The 20,767-nt window shown below is 44.3% G+C and overlaps 1 protein-coding gene across 2 annotated transcripts in view; it reads left to right on the plus strand.

Annotated features, from left to right (window-relative positions):
• The window catches only part of MARCHF5 (membrane associated ring-CH-type finger 5), a 187,117-nt gene that overhangs the window by 156,588 nt on the left and 9,762 nt on the right, over positions 1–20,767 (plus strand). For both annotated transcript variants that reach the window (XM_078593207.1, XM_078593208.1), the window contains 3 exons: positions 2,848–2,978; positions 6,178–6,361; positions 9,183–9,349. In XM_078593207.1, coding sequence (XP_078449333.1) covers positions 2,848–2,978; positions 6,178–6,361; positions 9,183–9,349 — 482 coding nt within the window. The remainder of the gene's footprint in view (positions 1–2,847; positions 2,979–6,177; positions 6,362–9,182; positions 9,350–20,767) is intronic.

Consider the following 20,767-nt stretch of genomic DNA (forward strand, 5'->3'; position numbering starts at 1 on the left):
TGTTTCACCACTGGCTCCGGACCCCACCGAGAGACACGAGTGCGTTCCCATTGCTTGTTTGATCAGGGAAACATGTTGACTCTATTTGGCCTGGAGTGCTTTCTGAAACATCAGTACTGGCTGCTGGGTGGAGATATTGATTCTCAACACAGAAATGTGCATTGTTTGTCACTGGAGCGAAGTTGCCAGCAGAGATGACCACCAACAACAGTTCCTCGCGAGTAAGAAGATACTTGGAAATTAGCCCTCCGATGTGTTTTCGGGTTGTCTGTCGCGATGTCCGACATTTCACTCCCCGTGCTGCTGGGAGCTTCTCCACATGCGGGGAGAGGAACGACGACATCGTGCCAACCAACTCGCAATGCAACCTGGGACACATCGGAGGGCTGTGCAGCACAACCGCGAAAACCTACGCGGTAGTAACGCTGGGATATTTAATCCCCGTTGCATTCCTTTTAAAACATCTTTGCTATGCACATGTAGTGTAAAGGCGTATTATGGACACAATATCTGTTCTGTTTGTGTACATGAGCTCCAAGGAATTAATAACAAACACGTAAAATATAAGTTTCATCCCCCATGGGATTAAGTTGAATAGTTAGCGCACGTTCCAAGTGCCATTGACTTAAGTGACACTTTCTGATCATGAAACATTAACATCGTCCCTCTGCCGTGATTGCCCGCCCTCTTGACAATCAAAACTTTCCAGCGTTAAATTACCTGCTCGCCTTATTTGTGCGTAAAGTAGGGCATGCAAAACAAATTGCCCGTGCAAACTCAGAAAACTTATCATCTCCGCCCCAAGGATATAATCCCACAAGGCCGTGTTTCATTCGCATCCCTCAGTTTGGAAAAGAGATCGCATGAGCGCAGTGTTTCAATTTATATGATAATCTGTGATTTAATCAAGCATTGAAAGGCAAACCAAAACCCTGTTTTATAAATTACCGTATGAATTTTATTTACTTCAATTTGGGTTTACGTATATAAAGTATATGCGAACGGCAGTCAAATGTACATGAATTTGATAATAAGCATACATCTAAACTCGCACAGCTTCACTTATATTTGTTATATTGCCATACCTAACACTCATTTATTCTTGGTGTCTTATGTGCAAAGTAACCCTGGTATTAAATACATATATTCGTATAATATTTTTCCCACATCCCTTACCATCATCCCAGCACCCTCACCGTTAACTTAGGCTGGGTTTGAGTGTTTGATCGTCCAGTTGCTGCAGTAGAATGCAGACTTTAGGAAGCCATCGGAATGTCAGAAATAATCGGTGACCATTTGCTCTTCCAAAATATCGATACTGACACGGCTCCTTCAGCTGATATGGCAATAACACGTTGCTGCATGACATAACAGGGACACTGCTTGAATTTATATTGCACCCATAACGTCGCAAAACGTCTCGGAGCACAGTTGTCTGGGGTACCTGCTGATGGTGGTTGTTCCTGTGCATTACAAGTTGACTCAGAACCAGCCTGCAAATGGGCCTTAGTCTGCCGGTAGGGGGGCAACGCCTAATTTGGCGAGTTTAGACAACGAGAGCATCACACACAATGACCTACTGTTTTGGAATGACATCTCAGGATCTTTAACTTTCCCCATGAAGCAGACGGCGCACATCTTCTGGTTAATACACGCGTAGTATTAACCAGGGCATCCTGCCGGTTTCCAATCATCAACCTCTGCTGTAAGTGGCAAATGTGCTACGGCTGGGCCGTGTCCACTGCCTCCTGTATGTTTTTTTAACTCATTTTGCACCGTACGTAGTCAACCGTGATAGTCGGAGGTGTGAGGATGTATGTCCTCATAATGCCGACAAGTGTTCCTCATGTTTGTTTTTCATGTACAGATTGCTGTGTATGAATAGCCATACACAATCGGCGTAGATGTATTTGAGTGTGTTGGGTGCATGTGGGGGCAATGGCTTTGGTTAGTAAGGGGTGAAACAATGAATAGATTAACCAGAATTGATTCTTAAGCGCACACAAACACAGGCATGGAATCATGTGTGCAAAAACTGGATTTTTTCTTTCTTCTAGATTTGGTTATGTTCCATATTTATGATTCACATCACCCCAGCACCCACTGGTAGGTGCTACCAGAACCTTGAATTGCAACAATTAATTACATTTTTGTGTTTGTGTGGGAGCACGGGTGAATTGTTCCACCATTAGTGGTCGTGTATTAAACATCAATTCCATCTCCCCGAGTTAATTTCCGAGCCGTGGTGGCCCAACATCAGTTAGAATACATGTGTAACCGCAATCGGGTGACAGGGTCGGACTGTGATAACATTTGAGCCTCATACCAAGAAGAGCCTTTCTGCGTGGAGTTTGTATTTTCTCCCACTGTTCGTGTTTTACAATTTCCACCCATAGCTAACATACACACAGTGTAACCGGTATTGGCCAAACATCCCAATGCCGAAAACTTGCCTCCAAATAATTCAGGTGGGATTACACGCGGCAACATCACCCACTAGTGTGAAAACTTGGCAAGTCCCTCCTGAAAAAAGTGTTGAGACTCAATTAAGTTTTCCTGGATAAACAAACAATAATTATAATTGTAAAAAGCAAAATAACACCCAAGGACTCTACTTGGTTGGCTCAGACATGGACTTTGCACTGTTGTGTCTCAACACCCACATTGGGAAGACAGAGGTGACTGGAAATTGTGTGGTGCCCATTCAAACCGTCGCATTGTGTACCGTGCTGGCCTTAATAGACGTTCGCTAATGTCACTTGGCTGCAGCAGTATATTCGGGCGGAATGCAGCTACATGTAACTGAGGATCTTTGTCTTTCTGTGCTTTGTATGCGTGTGGTTACAGGCCCAGTGGTGTACATCCTAGACCTGGCCGATCGCATGATCTACAAGGCATGCCCGTTTGCAGCCGCAGGAATCATGGTGGGCTCCATCTACTGGACAGCCGTCACGTACGGCGCCGTCACGGTTATGCAGGTATGTATGTACGTACAGTACATATGTTGAACTTCTTTCTCGCCATACATAGCCAACCATTCTAATCATAGGTGCGGGGGAAGGACAACAAACTAAACACGAAAATCAGTTGTAAAGAAATGAGTTTTCAATCTGGTTTTCAAAGTGCACTGCTCCATTGGCTTCCTAATACATTGAATGGATAATGCATATTTATGGAAAATGTTATTTCCTGAGTTTTTATTTTATATATTATTGAACCAATAGGATGTGTCAGTGTGTTTATATATATATGTATTTATGGAGGGACAGGGTATTTGTCCACTTGTGTTATCTTGTGACTCCGCGAGTCACTGTACACGTGACATCTGTGCCTGGGTGGTGGTGGTGGTGGCCACGCACGTGGCTGCTGTAACCCAGCACTGTGGAGGCAGCAGCAGCAGCGAGGGTTGGTGGTTCACACACATGTTGGTCCAGATACCGTGCGATTCTAAAAATCACAATTGGAGCAGAAATCCGTTCCTAGTTCCCTCCAGAAAATAATATACAATATCTTTTCCACTGGCCTATTGGCCTTCCACACCAACATTATCTAACATAGTTTGTTTAAGTGAACAAATTCTGGACTGGTTTCAGCCTTCGGGGTCTCATCAGCAGAGTCATGCTTGGTTACCGGGTTATTATTGGCTTGAGCGCTCCATCTAAATTCAAAGCAAAAAAATATGCTTGTGATTGTGGTCTCTGGAGGGCTGGTGACCAGGACTGCATTGGGCTGGAAAGCAAACCTCATGGGGATGGGTCCGAAGGGTCATGGCAAGGCAGGTTCGACTGCACCTGTACGTGGGTGGTGTTCCTTACATGAGTCATTGCGCGTGGCCTCGCATCAGCAGCAAAATGCACGAATCCAGCGAGAGGCTGAACACATCAACACAACGAGTGGTTCTTTGTAAAGCGGTTGCATGGAGGTTGCTCGTTGCAAACGCGTATGTTTTTACATTAAGGTGTACAGAATCTTTTCAGTGCCAGTTACTTTCAGTTCAGCATCATCACATTCTCTCTTGTGCAATGCTGCATGCGCGAAACCATTACAGTAACTGAGCAGTTTAGCGTAAAATAATATAAATATTTTAAAAACATCTTGCAAATTATACAAGGCAGGAAATGATGCGATCATTTCGGGAACAACTCTTCACTTCACACTTCACAACAAGCAGTACTTTGTTATGTTTAAAAAAAATCTGTTCCAACATCATACATACTTAATTTTGCTTAATTGCAAAGGAAAAAAAAACCAGCGTGTGTTTGTTTGGCTTCATTTGCACGTTATAAATAAATAGAGCGTTTATGCTGTCGCGCTGAGGTGTCTGAGCGCTCGGAGTGTGCCAGTGAAAATTCATGGCCGTCACAGCGCTCGGCCCACTTGAGATTTGAGCCCATCTCACACTTGCCAATATTTCTGACAAATTTCTTTACGGGCAGATGGTTTGCGCTATCGTCTGTCCCATCTGCTATTAGCATAGGGGCTTTGCATATGCGGCGCACAGTAATGTCCCTCGCACATTTGCAGACAAAAAAACCTTAAAGCAGATCGCTTCACTGTCTTGGCCTAGCAAGGTCAGCTGCCTTGTCTTAAATCGAGTTTCTCTTTGAGTGCAAAGGAGTGGAAGCCATTGCTCAAGCTGAATTGTGTCACTGTAATGCTAACGTTTATTGGCTTTGTGGCTACGGTGCTAGGCATTCTGGAGCACGATACTCTGTGCGCATGCTGGAAATGGACATACCTTCCTATAATGTATCACTCGATGCACTGCGTGCAGCGGCGGGGATTTACTTTATTTTTTAAACATTCGTCTTTGACTTAGCGTCAGCTTTACTCGTGCAGAGGAACATCGTTAATGTACAGAATTATTTTTAAAAAATTACTGGCGGCTCATTTCCAATCTGCTTTGGAGGTTGAGTTGATAACAACAGTGACTCCTTCGAGGGAGGAATGTAATTTATTGTCCGGGGCCAGGGATGGGTCTGCCCTTTCGTGATGAGGCCTCTCAAAAAAGGCACCGGCAGATGTTGCGCGCGGACCTGCTCTTAGTCGCCACCCTGCGCCCGTAATGAATTTCATTACTCATCCCGCGCAGATGGCCTCGTGCAGTGGCACACGGGAGCAATGAAAACATTAGCTCTGTTAATTGTACGAATCGCAGGCGGAAGGGCACCAGTGCCCGCATTTGATTTGCACCTCCGCGGGCTGCCTCCTCTAGATAAAAATACAGTATGTCAAGAGACTAGAGCGCTTTTTATGATTTTTTTTATTTTGGTTCTCCAGCCTCTTGTCTTTTCACCCCCCCTCCCTGCGCACCACTGCTTCTACTCCCTATTCTTATTAATTTCTGTGCCATCTGTTCGCATAGTTGTGCAGACGTAGGGAGCAAGTGTTCCAAGTTAAAAATGTCATGGCTTTATGTAATGTGTGCATATGCGTACGTATGCAGATTTGTGTTTTGTCCGTATTTTGTGTACATTGTACATACCCACGCGAATATGTGTATATGTAGGCGTGTGAAGTGGCATAATGGTTTGCATACTGCGTTATCATTCTAGCGACCTGAGTTAGATTCCTATCTATGCACATCCTTAATTATTAGAATCTGAATCTTACCTGGATCTCTCAGAGGTTAATTCAGCGAAAAATACTTGAAAATTGGTTTCTTGAGTTCAAATCAGCACTGTTAAGGCAAAGAAAACCTGGTGCACCACTGGTCACCACCACTTCTTGTTCCACGTAGTTTTAATAGGCGCTCACTCTCCGCACATGCCCCAACAGTCTTTGTGTCCCAATGAGGTTCCCTATTTTTGTGTTTTAAGTGCCAGTCTTGTATGCTTCGCTGCTCACTTAAACACAGGGATGTGATGACGTGCCCTGGGGAATGGCTGAACTAGTGCCATGCGTAACTCAAAATAAAACTGAAAACTTTTTTTTTATTTAACCAGATAAGGCCCACTGAGCTATATAGCTCGTTTTCAGAAGCGACCTGGCCACAAACGATAACCTCAACGAAGTGGATTTGTCACGTGGAAATGTATAGCAGCCAAATACTCTAAACGCACGTTTCTAAATTTGAAAGGGAAAAACCGGAGTACCCGGAGAAAATCCACACGACCATGGGGAGAGCATGCAAACTCCAAATAACCAAGCGACATGTGCATGTGTTGGCCGCGATAGGTATTAGGCCACAAGGAGGGGCTGGACATGATGGAGCGAGCAGACCCCCTCTTCCTGCTCATTGGGCTGCCGACGATTCCCATCATTCTCATCCTGGGCAAGATGATTCGCTGGGAGGATTACGTGCTCAAGCTTTGGCGCAAGTACTCCAGCAAGCTCTACATACTTAACTACATCTTCCCAGGTGAGCTTTGGGGGTGGGAGTATTGGCTGTGACGACTTTTTGGTACGCAAACCAGGTGGCGCTCTTACTCACTGCATTCTCTCCCTGCTAGCTTTGAGCTTCTGTCTCAGGATTTTGGACAAATTGATGCTATTTCTTGCCGATTTGACAATTTTTCCACGGATTTCATTTCTGCCATTACAAGAATAATGGATTCATGCGCATCAGGATTTATTTAGGTCTAATTACGACCGTATTTCAAGATGTACTACGAAGGGGGACACGATAATTATGAGGGCTAGGAGGCGGTGAGATTGAGGTCAGGTAAAGTATCAGTAAAACGCAAGCTCCAGAAATTATAAATGTAATGATACAATCTGTCGATTGATAGTGATATGAAAACTTGTGATTAAATTCTCAATTTACGCTTTTGATTTCCTATTGGCAATAAACAATGGATCCCTACTGCATGGACCTAGAGATGAGCCTTTGTGGTGGTTGTCTCCCGTTTAAATTTACCCCGTTGGAGCCAGTCATGGATATTCCCCAAGGATCACGTCACATGTTGACACAAGGTGGCATAAATATAAATTAATATAATTGTTATTTATTATCTGAAAGTTAAGACCACCATTAAGTCTCTTACACACGTGTCCATTGCTGTATGTATATACATACATTGCTTTGGTTGCATCTCTGCAACATTTCCATCGCCAGATTTTATAATCTCACACTCATCGCTTTCACGTCGTCCGTAGAGGAGTAAACCGATCTGCGAATGGTGTCAGCGCACATTGCCCTGTTTTTCCGAGGAAGTCGTGCAGACTCGTACACAATGCTGGTGTCCCTGAGGGTGTTTTATTTTTACTCAGAGCAGCGCCAGCACTTGTGAAGAGTCTGTGCCCTTGATGCCTGTGTGTTGTAAGAAAGCGCCGCGTGCCAGTCTCTCAGCGCGCAGCGTGGCGCACACACGTGTACAGATTGCATTGGCGCCGTAAATCAAAATTAGAGGACTAAATAAATAGAAGGTAATGGAAGTGAATTAACAGATGAATAACTAGAACCATCACAGTTGGGCACACTGCATGAGTAATAAATCATTGGTTGTACAAGTCGCTGTTTTCTTGTGGGCACTTCCATTAAAATAAATAAAACACATTTGATATAGAAACGTCGGTTAATGGCTGTGTGTCGATCACCGAAACGTTTTTGGTAATAGCTGCTCAAAATAGGTGTCCTCTGGTGGTGCGGTGATGAATCAAATTTACCTTGGCAATAATGCCTCCTTATTTCCATAATTAAATCGGGCACCGCGGTTATTTAAAAACTCTGTTGCGTACGCACCTGTGATGAATGAAGCTTGGGGAGGGTAATGCAAACTGAAGAGGCGGCTTCGATAAATCAGCCTCGGACCTGTCCCGCATCGAATGGGTTGCTGCGAAACAAATGAGCTGGAGCGGCCCATGAATTCTGCATGGAAATAAAACCCTCTGGAGGCAGGAGGAAATGTTTAAAGCCAGCGTGGGCGGCAGCAAGGGGGGGGGGGATGATTTGTTTGCGAGCTGATCAGCGGAGCCTACGCCAGGAACAGTATTTTGCAATGCATCACCGGTTTGATGAGTACTGTAGAAGGTTTTATTGTAAATTGAGAATTCACTAATATGATGTGTGGTTTGTATGTTTCATTGTGATTAAAATGCCAAACCCTTCCAAAATCAAATCAGTTTGGGGTACGGAGTTGTGGGCTGGGGAAATACTGTGGCAGTTTTGGAGGGTTTTTATTTTGCATTGCCTTTATTGTTTTATAGGCATAACGGCAAAAGCAAAATTGACTACAGAAGACACTCAATGTATGGACCCAGACTAATTGGAATTTGCTTTGGGGCAGGCAAATTGTTCAACAGAAGCAAGACCTGGCTCTTATTTAAATGTATGTAAAAGAGCTTGACTTTGAAAAACAATGCATTTCATAATCTCACTCTGAAATCACCTCTCCACCATCTCAATTAACACTCCCAAATAATGTGTTGGAGCAGCAGCCCATCAGAGTATAAGGGGAGATTGAGGTCACGTTAGGGTGCAGGTGTATCTGCCCTATACTCGGAAGCATGCTGGTGAAACTCGGCTCTTGTGATTGACTAGTTGAAAACCAACACCTGCTTTTTTTTTGTTACTGTTGTTATTAACATTTCGCCAATGTGTGATAGGCCTTCAATGCTCCAAGTACTTGCAGAAGAACATTTTATCTCCGTGGACTCTCACCTAGTTCAAAGTAAAATCAATTGACTGGTTCCATCGATTGGATGTTCCACAATGGGTAATTAAAATACATTACCGTACACCTCACAATATAGTACCGTGAGTGTGATTAAAGAAAAACAGTTTAGTCACTGTTCACATGTACTGGAATGGTCACTTGTTGGCACACCTTCTATGACGATCAATTATAATTACAATTCCGAAGCAATGTTAAGTGAAATTACATTTTACAGTGCGATCTAAATTCATAGCAAATTGCACAATTGGTAATGGCCGTAGGTCTGCTCCAGGGAGCCGAGTAAAAGTGCCGCAAGAGAGCGGGAGTGGGAACAACACGTGCCACGCGATGAATGTGGAGGGGCGGGACGCTGGTTCACACGCGGGGGCGGTGATGGTTGATGGCGCGGGCGATGGTGCGATGGTGAGGTGATGGTGACGGTGCGGTCGCGGTGAGGGTGACGGTGCAGGTGACGGCGCGGTGTTGGCGAGGAAGACGGTATGGTGACGGTGCGGTTGATGGTGCGGTGTCGGCGTGAGAGACGACGTGGTGACGGTGCGGTTGCCGTGTGCCCCTACGCCGCAGGTGTGTGCGGTCCCGTGCCGCGGATCCCAGCCGAGACGAGCCCCCTGGCCGACCACGTGTCGGCCACGCGCATCCTGTGCGGCGCGCTCGTCTTCCCGACCATCGCCACCGTGGTGGGCAAGCTCATGTTCAGCCGTGTCAACTCCAACCTGCAGAGAACCATTCTGGTGCGTAGCAAACACATTGCCGTGGTGGGGGGGGAGGGGAGGGACTGTGTCCGTAGCTTGAAATGAATTTTTCATTGTAATCATCATCCTCATCATCATCTTGAACCTCATTGACTGTGATCAATCCACTGCTGGATGAACGCCTTTTCCAAGTTATGACCGCGCAGAATCACAATCAGGATGTTTATTCATACTAGAGGAATCCGATGAGCTATAAAGCTTTATGCCACAGATGCCCGGTAGTTGTACAGATGTCCAGTAGCTTCACAGAGCTACTGGACAGTTGGCTACGTAAGGTGCGAATGAAGTCCAACGTGCATACATCTTTCACGGTCCTACGATGTAACAATCCATCTAGTATCTGCACAGGAGCTTGTTTCATCGCTCGTGTCTCTGCATTGGACGGACTTTGGAGCATCTTTCCTCCGTGAGCTGCCACCCTGTCGCTAGTCTCGTTAAAGGTCGCTTCATATCAGAATCACAATCTTTATTTAGACTGGAGGAATCCGATGAGCTATGAAGGTCTTTTTCACAGCTGTCCAGCAGGGACGGGTCGGAAAGTTACAACCACAACAATAATAATGCAGCACTTTAAAAAGCAAAGTTGGTAGCACACGCAGATTTGATTGTGCACTGTGAGGTGGACCCATGATTGCAGTACAGCAAGTGGGTTCGTGACCTATCCAGTAGATTATTCATCGTGGTTATTCTTTGAATTCCTTTTAATTTCATAAAAATGTTCCTGAACACAGATTTGTCCAACTTCTCAATGCTTGCAAGACCCATGTGATGCTTGCTAACAGCATTCCTGGATAAATGAAGATGCTCTTAATTTATTTATGTAAAAGCACAGCCAACTCCACCCACTTAAAATACCACTGTAGATTGCTCAATATAGACCCATTTACCCTTGCGAAATTCTTTACTCCGCGAGTTTAGTCGCAAACGATTGTTTTTCTTTGGGCAATGAGCAGCAAGCTTGTTAGAGGTGGGACATTTCACACCCACCACCCCAGAGATGTGATCACGTGATTATGATTCGATTATTTTCTGTATTACATTATGGTGAATTGGGGGTGTGCCTCCGAGTGGCAGCAGAGGTTATTTGAACCAGTTAACCATAAAATAACTAAAAACATTGATAATTATTACAGATGTGGTTCCATGCGTGTATTTTGCATTGGCATTAGCCAAGTAATTGATGCATCATTCCACCACTGGCGTTCGTGACTACAGCCAGCTTAAATTTCACTTCATGTCCTGAAAGTCAGTCTATAAATAATGCCGCTGCATATGCCATTAAAAAGTAGACACAAAGAAATTGCCGACTTATAGCCCTTGCAAAATTTAAATTTCATACATGCTTAGCTTCATGTGATAGCACAAAATAGTTGTAAGGAAAATGTTGCAGATGCAATTGAAAATTTGGTTAGTATTACAAGTTTCCCATTACATGACATTTCCCTCTTAATCATATTATATTCGAAAAAGTTTCAAAGTAAAATAATTAACGGAAATAGGAAAGTACAAACAACTGATACGTATTGTTTGTGTTTTTTAAAACAACAAAAATGCATGTTCTTTGGGTCTTTCGGTAAAGCCACGTAGATAGAAAACATAATCAAAAGAATAACTATTACGACGTTTCGATCGCAACACAAGCAATCGTCTTCAGGTGAAAAAAGAGGGGGAAATCTGCTGAGGCAGGCTGTTTACAAAGGTTTAGAGATGGGCAGGGCAGCTAAAGTTAATGTAGGAGAGGTTTCCGTAACCTGCAGTAGGTCTACACCAATCAAAGAGCTGTTTACAAATGGTTTAGAGATGGGCGGGGCAGCTAATGCCAATGTGGGGGAGGTACTACGAAGCTGTGGGTGGGTGGCCATTGTATTGTGAGAGATTAGCATGTCAATGTAAGACAGCGCAGTGGCAATGTATTTATTATTAAGTTGTAAATTATTCATTTGTAATTTTTTGGTCAACAATTACATTTTATATAAATGTTGGCAAAAGGATTTTCCCCACACAGTTTTAATGTCGATTCCCTGTGCTTGTCGTCGACGATGATTGTCGTGTTAAAGTGCTATTCTACAAACATTTGCAAGAGCCATAAACGGTTTTGAAACAAGCAGACGCCAAAAAGGCCAAGCGTCTTCGTGTACGTCCTCGGTGTCGCATATCATTGCCATGCGTGGAGGTGTCAACAGATTTCATTATAGGCCATTGATCGCCTTTTGCCTCTCATTGTGGGGATCAATCCCACGCAAGAGTGATCTGAACTCTCGCGTGAAACAAGGAGATGAACCGGCCGCGGTTTTACAGCCATCTGGTGCGACATGCATGCATGCTGCGTTGTTTGACCGAACATCAATTACGTGTAATAGTTCACAAATCTGCCACAGAATTACTGCACGCTGCATATATATATTTTGTTGAAAACATTGGACCAACATTTATGATTCTGAGAAGGTAGTAAATAAATAACCTTGTTAGTACGGCCTGAGAATTAGACTCCGTTGTCCCTTGCCGACAAATGTTCAGAAGGACACAGGTTGCAATACAGTGCATAGATTATGTGCTCACTCTTGACTGGAGTGCGCTTTGAAGACGCATACTGAGATATTATTAATAATAAAGTACGTATAGCTGTTTGTAAATCCAGTGCTGGATTAGGGCCTCCCCACACCATATTGGTCTTAGGGGTTGTTTAATAATACATCAATGTTGATCAGTGTGGGTGGCTGAAGGTGGAGAGGCCCCGCCACCTTGTTCAGATATCACTTGCCATTGAATTCGGGTCGCCGGGTCGGTATCGTAAAGTGCTGTTTTGCTGCCCGGTTAAGGTTTCCATTACAAGTTAACGTTCACAAATATTCCAGGTTTTCCATGGCTGTGTCCCACAGTGCCATGTATCCAATGTGTTCACACGCGCCACTTAGTGCAAAAGGACACATTTGATCTGGGTGGACTGGGTAATGGGGTTTGAGAGCAGGTCATTTTCTCATTTGTTACGCAAGATAACCGATTGCTTCGCTCCACCCTGGCAGGTTTCTGAGCTTTAATTGAGGCAATTAGGACATGTGCCAATAGGAGTTTCACAACTGATGTTGTTTCCAACCGATGGTCTGTCTGCTGGCGTCAACACAAGGGGGTAGTCGCCACCTGGATTTAGGTGGCATTGCTAGAACAAGCGGATGGGATTCCTAGGCACTTGGCCGAGTTCCCACAGTCTGTTACAACAACAGTCGTCATTCACCGCTACGTGGTGGCGACATCTCCACATCGCTTGTGCCACGCTAGGTGCACTTTGAGGCCATGTGAAGTGTTGAATAGTCGCCGGCTGGTCATGGGACAGACCCAGGTGTTAAGGGTTGCATGTATGTATGTTGAATTTCTTTCACGCTATACGTAGCCAACCTTGTGAATCGGAGGTGCGGGCGTGGCACAAACTAAGCACAAAATGCAATCATAAAGAAATTAGTTTTCAATTTAGGGTTGACTTATTGAGATGACTCGCAGAGGCACCATCTGTATAAATAAGATTTTTAAAATATAGAAAGAAAAGTTGTACATAATGGGAGTTGCCATTAACTGGCACGGTCATTAAATATTTCCCAATCATGCACAGCAGTTGTGCTCACCCCACACGCACCCCTCGTGTTGACCCAACAGGCCCTCCTCGTGTGTATTTCGGGGGCACAGCTATCGTCCATAGCAGACTAAATTTAACCACCGCGGCCAGGTTCTGCACTCAGTTTTGAAACCTGTGCAGAAAGTTGGACTGACTCGGGCATTAATAATTCGCTGGATGCCTCAGGTTTACTCGTTCACACCCATTCATGTGGACATCCGCTGACGTCTGGCTCGGCATTTCATACCGACAAATCCAAAGTAATTAAATTGGCTCTATTAGCGCAATATTTCTCAAAGATGGGTTTTACGCTCAGTAGCCATTATTACAGCCTTTTTCCTGTTTGTGTGTGAGTATGTGGCCGGAAAATGTTGTGGGAGAGCGCTTGGCTTGCGCTGGGAATGTCGTGAATTTAAATCCCAGTCGGAGGCAGTTGAAAGGGCTCAGAATTTTTCCCAGGCTAAATAAACTATGGTGCCACTTTTGTGAAAAGTCATCAGTGGATGTTCTATTTTGATGAGACTGGACCCCTGCCCATTGGACTGTGGCATATCCACCACAAGCTCATGGATGTCAACGCAGATGATCACTGCCCTGTGCTCCTTTTTTATTCACCACGCTGGTCAGTATCGGTTTGTGAAGGGTCAAGATGTGGCCTGAAATCGAACTCAGTTTTGTCATAACATTGGGCATACTGTGAAGAGACTGGCCACTGCCATGGGAAAGTGTAATTTCGAACACAGGGCCCATGGCGATGTGGAGTGACACGTTGTAGGTGCACACGTACACACTTGTGTACGTGTGCACCTACATGAGTTTACCGTATCATTGCAGGCCTTTGTCAATCCACTGCTGCTTGAAGGGCTCTCCATGCCATTTTAGGTGAAGGGGATGGTTTGACAATACTTCACCATGCTGGTCAGTGCAGGTTGGCAGAGAGGTTGAGTATAGAGCCAGGACATTTCTAGTTACCGCTCACCACTGACGTTAGCCATGGCCTGGAATTGAACTCATAGCGCCGCATTCATAGCGCAGTGCGTGAACCACTTCGCCTCCGCTCCACCCCACGCTTTTGAATTTTACGTGCACCCAAACCTGACCTGGCTGCGTACATAAATGCGTAAACACACAGCGTGCACTCTCCATGTGTAAAAGGCCAGAAGTAAAAATACATATCTAAAAGCTGGTGGTGGAAAAGCACAGCGCGTCCTCGGGAAGCTGCTTTATCAGCTCTGATGGGATTGTCCTCGCCTTGCCTTGCTGATAGCGCTGTCGACCTCGCGTGAACCTGCAGTCACTGCCGAGCGCCATCCAACCCCCCCCCCCCGCCACCAGTTTGTAATTGCTAATGGCGTACACCACGGCGCCGCTAAAGGTTTCCTATAGCTCGATCGCCCCACGCGGCTATAATGTATACAGATGCTCCAGGACCTCATATTCATGGAATGAATCGACTGCCATTATGGCAGAAAATCTAACCGGTAATGCATTTTAAGTGATTTGCTGAAATGAGCGGCAGTTTATTGGGCTGATGTAGATAGAGTGTTCCTTGGAACGGCGCCGCCCCATGCATATTTCACGTCGTTCCGTGTTTGTCCTGTTTCTTTGGGAGGAACTGAAACTTTTACTGCAGACGAATGCGTGCCGATTTCAAATGCCTTATGAGCGTGGAAAATTATTCAATGGTCTCGTTGTCCATTGTTGACGTTTTAATTTGAAGCTTGTGTTATGTTCACTTTCCAAGGCGCCGAGGCAGAGCGTCTCCCTGCACAGATTAGCCACGAGGCGACGCTCACCCCCCACCCTCCCTTAACAGCCCTGAGTGAGCAGCCATTTAATTCCACATTCCCATGGCGGGGACAGGCGTATCCAAAGGGTGGCAACATTTGAATGTCCACCTATTATTGACCACGAGGGCACGATTGGTCCAGTTGGCCGCAGACTGCAAATTGACCGCTCTGCCTTCCAATTGCGAGTCAAGTGCTTTAACCAGAGCACCCACAGGGCTCGTATATTTACTGCTCGTGAAGTTATTGCATGATCTCCACTTGTGAGTGGGGTAATATATAGGCGTTGCCTGCCCTATATTTGCTTATTGACTAAAGACATGAAGTATGCCTATGGATGACTTTATCTGGACAAGGTCAATTTATTTGGCTTCGGTTTAGTACAACATCTCTGTGTCAGACCACTGTGGTTTCAAGTGTAGCCAAACAGCACTTGCAAGAGTTGGTGACCCCTAAACAAATATCAGGCTTGCGCACTGCATGCATGAGTATCGCACAAAGACAACTATTTCTCATTAACTTGGAATTTACTTGTACCGGTCGTGTCCTTTAAGTTGCACGCAATTGAGTGTTCTGGATGATGCGTGCTTGTTGTAAGGAATGGTAATCACATTAATGTAATGTGTAATTTAAATTCATACATAATTCGTCCGTGTTATTCAGGCCTGTTTAAATTGGCCACGAATGATACGACTGATGGCCATGTCTCATTGAAGCGTGTCGTGGAATATTCGGGGGCTTGCACCTTCTTTTGAAACGTATATAACGTGATCTCGCGACATTTTAATTGATGCACAGCTCATTTGTGAACAAGCGCAACAGCTATGAATTAATTTGTCGTTGGTATAAATCGCCTGAAATGTGCCCGACCTCGTCAGATCCCGGAAGTTAAGCAGGGTTGACCTTGAATATGGTTTTTTGAGTGACCGCCATAGTCGCTAGGTTGCCCTAGGCAGCTGTGGGTGGTTGGTGGTTGGGAGAGGGCAATGTAGCACAAGCCACTGTTATACTATACTTCTGTGCTCCTTCATCTGTGCTCCCCAGCTTCACCAACCTGCACTGACCAGCACGGTGAAGTCTGCTCAAATAGCTCCCACGACCCACCCGGCATGGGTGAGGGCCTCATCTAGCAGTGGGTTGAGAAAAGGGCTGTACTTGCACTGCTTCGTGTACGTATGCTTCTGAAATTGAGAGGTTTTTGAAGCCATTGTCAATCCCTCGGGCTCTCACCGTGAGCTGTCGCATAAAAAAAACAAGTCTGTTTAAAAAGTATTTACGTAATTTTTTTCTGCTGCAGCAAGTAGGTGTTGGTTATATATTTATTTCTGTTACAAAATTGCACCCACTGGTTTCATGGCTGAGCCAATAGGCTTTCAGTATGAATCGTACAATTCTACTGTGTAAGGAAACAATATGGGTTGCTTGCACAGCGGGGAGAAGCCATTTGAACATGCAAATCCAATATGTGCCCTGACGTACCGTTGCTCTGCCATGTGGCCTCCAGCGATTCACATGGTGCATCGTGATGTGAAAGTTAACGCTCGCTCTGATGTGGCAGCACACAGGCTATGCATCAGATGAGCCGGATGGTGGCTTGTGGGATTTGTACTGTGGCTGATCGCCGAGCCACCGTTGCTGAGATGCTGGGTTTGAGTCCTTAGCAAGCACCCATGTATGGTTAAAACGAAAACACAAAATAATCATGACCATCGTTGTGGAGAATATAACAAAATAGGTAAGCAGACATCATATCAGACTATTTATTGATACAGGAGGAATCCGATGAGCTATAAAACTTTTTCACAGATGTCGAGTAGGAGCGGGTAGAACTTTACATGAACAAACAGTACAAAAACAGGAATGTAGTACAAAGTTCAAGAAAGGTAAACAAATCACCCAAACACATACAAATAAAACTAAACCTACCAGGCAAAGCCCACTGAGGTATTAACGTTTTTTTCACAAGCGACTTGGGCACAAATGATAGCTTAACAAAGTGGCCCATCATTTGGACATGTATAGCACCGAAAAAAATCTAAATAATCTCAATGCATTTTGCTAAATGTGGAGGGAAAACCCAGAGGACCCGGAGAAAAAAATCCATGCAACCACAGTGAAAACATGCAAACTGCAAATATACAGGCGTCAGGGTCGGGATTGACCCCCCCCCTCCCACGACCTCCTGCATACCAGGCGAGGAAGATGAAGATAATATCTCGCCACTGTGGCGCCCCTTAAATAAGTAAATAAAGTATATGAGTTCAAATTGCATCATCAATTCCCAAGCTTCGGAAAGGCAGTAAAACAACAGCAAAAACACTCCCAGACCACACCATGACGAGACACAGTGCCTTAATAAAAGATTGTACATTAAAATTGAACTCTCAATACATTGTGAAGGATTGAATTTAGCAATCACATTTGCGAATGTGGCTGTATCTAGCACTAATCGTCTGCCTCAAAATATTTTTTGAAGGAAGATTTATGATGTTAAGGGAGGCAACAAGGTTGTTCCAAAACATTGGTGCGGCAATGGCTGACTCTCCACGTAAAAAATGCTAAAAAATGCTAATTTATTTGGAATGCATCCGAGGAGACGTCCGCTGCAGAGGTGAAGGCCGTGGGATTGGGTTGAATTAAAAAAATAATTTTTACGTGGAGAGACGGATTTATAAAAGGGACATTGTCTGCTTGTCCATATTATGAAAAACAGGTTCTCAAATACTCTTTCGTTGGCTGATGTTGACAGCCAGGTCGCCATTGACTGCACACATAATAAAAACCCCTTGCGTTAAAAAAATGCAATCAATATGAGAAGATTTTAGCTTTGTTTTATTGCCATTTTATGAAGACTTTTTGCAGTTTAACACATCTATCTAGATATTTTATAATATTGTTGTAGGTGTCTAATAATAATCATCATTAGGCATATCAATCCACTGCTGAACAAAGGCCTCAACAACCCATCGCCATTTCCCATGGTGCCACGATGCTACAATCCACCTAGCACCTGCACACGATCCAATTGAGGTGCTCCATCTCTGTGGCGTACATTCTGATGTGTTCTCTGTTTGGCTGTTACTGTGATGTTCTAGCCCACCTTGTAGAAACGTGCAGAATACCAAGCTTAATAACAACACCGGGTGTTGGTAGGCTTGGGCCCCTGGGTGGTGAGGAGATTAAAAACAGAGAGAAATGTATTCTTTTAATTCGTCTTTGCAGAGCTTTGAGTATTTCTGGGTTTTCTTTTCACACGCAAGCCGCTCAATAATAACATTGGCCAAACATCTACAACAAGAGACCCTCCTAAAAAACAGAGGATTGAGAGGCAATGAGACCTTTACGAGTAAATAAATGGTAAAAAAAACATTTTACACAAGAAAGGGATGACACAAGGGATGACGCTGAGCCAAGGCTGGGGGCGAATGGCGGGCCACTTGGGCATAGAGGGCAATGTCACCGTTTGGCCTCTGCCCAGCGAGGCCTCGTCCACAGTTTCAAAGTTCAAAGTTAATTTATTAGGTATAGCCCTGTGAGCCATTCGGCTCTTGAATCGGGTGCAACCGTAACAAACAAAAAACATGAACAAGAAAACATCTTAAAGTGACTATGTGCAAACAGAAAATCCAAGAAAAGACAGCAAAATATTGCAGAAAAATCACCGTACACCAACCCTGTGCAAATATCCCAGTGGGATGCAAGTCAAACAACAACAACCACAAGACAACTTAGAATAAGGCCATCAGTCTAACTCTGTACTACAACAAACAAACATGGCCAAACCAAAAAACTTTTCGAAAATCACCAAAATAAAGCCAAAAAAGCAATGAAACAGTGGTAAATTTTCACAATAAACGACGTAAACAACATGTACTACCAAACTCTGCAGCCATAGCTGGTTGCATGAGTCACTCCACAACAGTAGGAGCATCAGTCGGAGTATCAACATTTTTCAATGCACCTTTAAGATCAGCACACTAAATCAAAACACAAATCATACTTTGCATACTTGGGGCCGCTGGGGCCTCATCAGGAATTGAATTGATCAAACGATGCACGAACTTGCGTCGTCAATTACTTTTCATATTATTTTTGATTTTTTTTATCCAGAAACGATTGTAAAAAACTATAAAAATTGGAAAGGAGCATCTTGTACAGCTTGGGTTAATGCCAGGACCCCCGGATGAAATGCACCTAGTGAGAGAGTGTGCTTTCAAGTCTCCGATTGTGGTGTAGTGCTGTTAATATTCAATACAGTATTTGTTATTTTCAAGAAAGTAATCTTAACATTAATTGACTTTGTTACATTACTTTTAAAACGCCAATTACCCGAAGGCATTATGTTGCTTAGAAAACCTTGAGTTACCAATAATCCGACTGATTACTTCTCAAAGTAACTGTGCCACCAGTGAGGAAGTCAGTATAGTAATGATGATGAAGCGAAAAAGAAGACATATCCAATCATTTGCAATACTTTGAGGCCCCTTTTGTTTGTGTTTAAGCCAGTGGTTTCCATCATGGCAGTTTCACAAGAATGATGATTATTATTGGCAAAACCCAAGTTCATCCAGAACGGTAATTTGAAAGCTCCTCTCCTGCTGTGGCATTCCGTGCTCTGCCGTGCAGAGTTAATTGGGGGCTTTGAATTTGCACAATGCTGCAGGTCATTAAGATATCCGTGATTGATTACAGTAAAAGATGAATTTGTCATGGGCCAAAGGTCAGTAATTAAGGGAGTTACTGTTTGAATTAGGACGGCGAAAAGCTCGGCAACAGGATGCGTGCACGTGCAATCAGAGCATCCTAATGATATCAATAACCCGATTATGTACACTTTGCAACTGCGCACACTGAACAGAGGTTTCATTGTTGCACGGTTTCCTGCACTTGCACAATAGCGAACCGGCGGAGGCTTGCTTGGGTGGGCGGGCAGCAGTTCATTCATATGCAATGCCGTGGTCACGTGGGGGTGTCAGTACCAATTGGGCTTGATTAAAGCACTCCCTCCGTATATGTCTGACTGTGCCCGCCTTCCGAGTTTTGTCCTGTGTCAGCGTGAGCAACACGTTGACAAAAGTGGCAGCTTAGTGTGTATGCTCTGGTATTTATTTGAACTTGGACCAAGAGACGACCGTGTGTTTTTTGATGAAGCAGTGATTCTTGTTTGGAAGTTTGTCTTCACCTCCAGCGGTCTTTGAAAGTTTCGTCGAATTTTGAACGTGACCTTCAAGCTGTTTTTAGGAGCCAAGGCTAGTTTATATGGAAGAATTGCTTGCCAATTGCTTTGAAAACAGGCGCGTAATGTATTAGATGATGTCAGATAACAAAAGAATCGCTTAGTCTGTTGAAAGTTGATTTTGTCTTTTGCCTTTTATTTCTGTGCTGGAATTTTCCATTGGCTTGTATTATTTCCAATGACACAGTCATGTCATAATCCCACAACACAAAATTTTTGATTAACTGTTTATTTAAAGCGGTGGTATTGACAAATGTATTGAATTTTTCTTATTTTAGGAATCTTTGTACACTCCCCTGAAAGGGCTGCGGTGGCGAGACGTTAACTACCTCGCCTAGTATACAGGAGGTCGTGGGTTTGATCCCGACCCTGACGATGCCTGTATGTTTGGAGTGTGCATGTTCTCCCCTTGGTCACGTGGATTTTTCTCCGGGTCCACCGGTTTTTCACTCCACATTTAGAAACATGCGTTTAGAGTATTTGGCTGCAATAAATTTCCACGTGATAAGCTACTTCCTTGAGCTATCATTTGTGGACAGGTCGCTTCTGAAAGAGAGCTACATAGCACAGTGTGCCTTATCTGCTAAAATATAAAGTTTAGTTTGAGTCCGCAATTGGTGGCAGTGAGCACCCCTGGCACCCTGTTCTGTGACGCTTACGTGAACACCATCGATCGTTCCGCACATTCTTTCATACGGCACCAAGTGGGATCCAAGTGAAATTAATTAAATAAAGGTGCGAATTACACGTTTCGGGCAGAGGAGGAG

This window comes from Lampetra planeri, chromosome 4, assembly GCF_965212315.1.
Source record: "Lampetra planeri chromosome 4, kcLamPlan1.2.h2, whole genome shotgun sequence".
In the NCBI taxonomy this organism is placed as follows: Eukaryota; Metazoa; Chordata; class Hyperoartia; order Petromyzontiformes; family Petromyzontidae; genus Lampetra; species Lampetra planeri.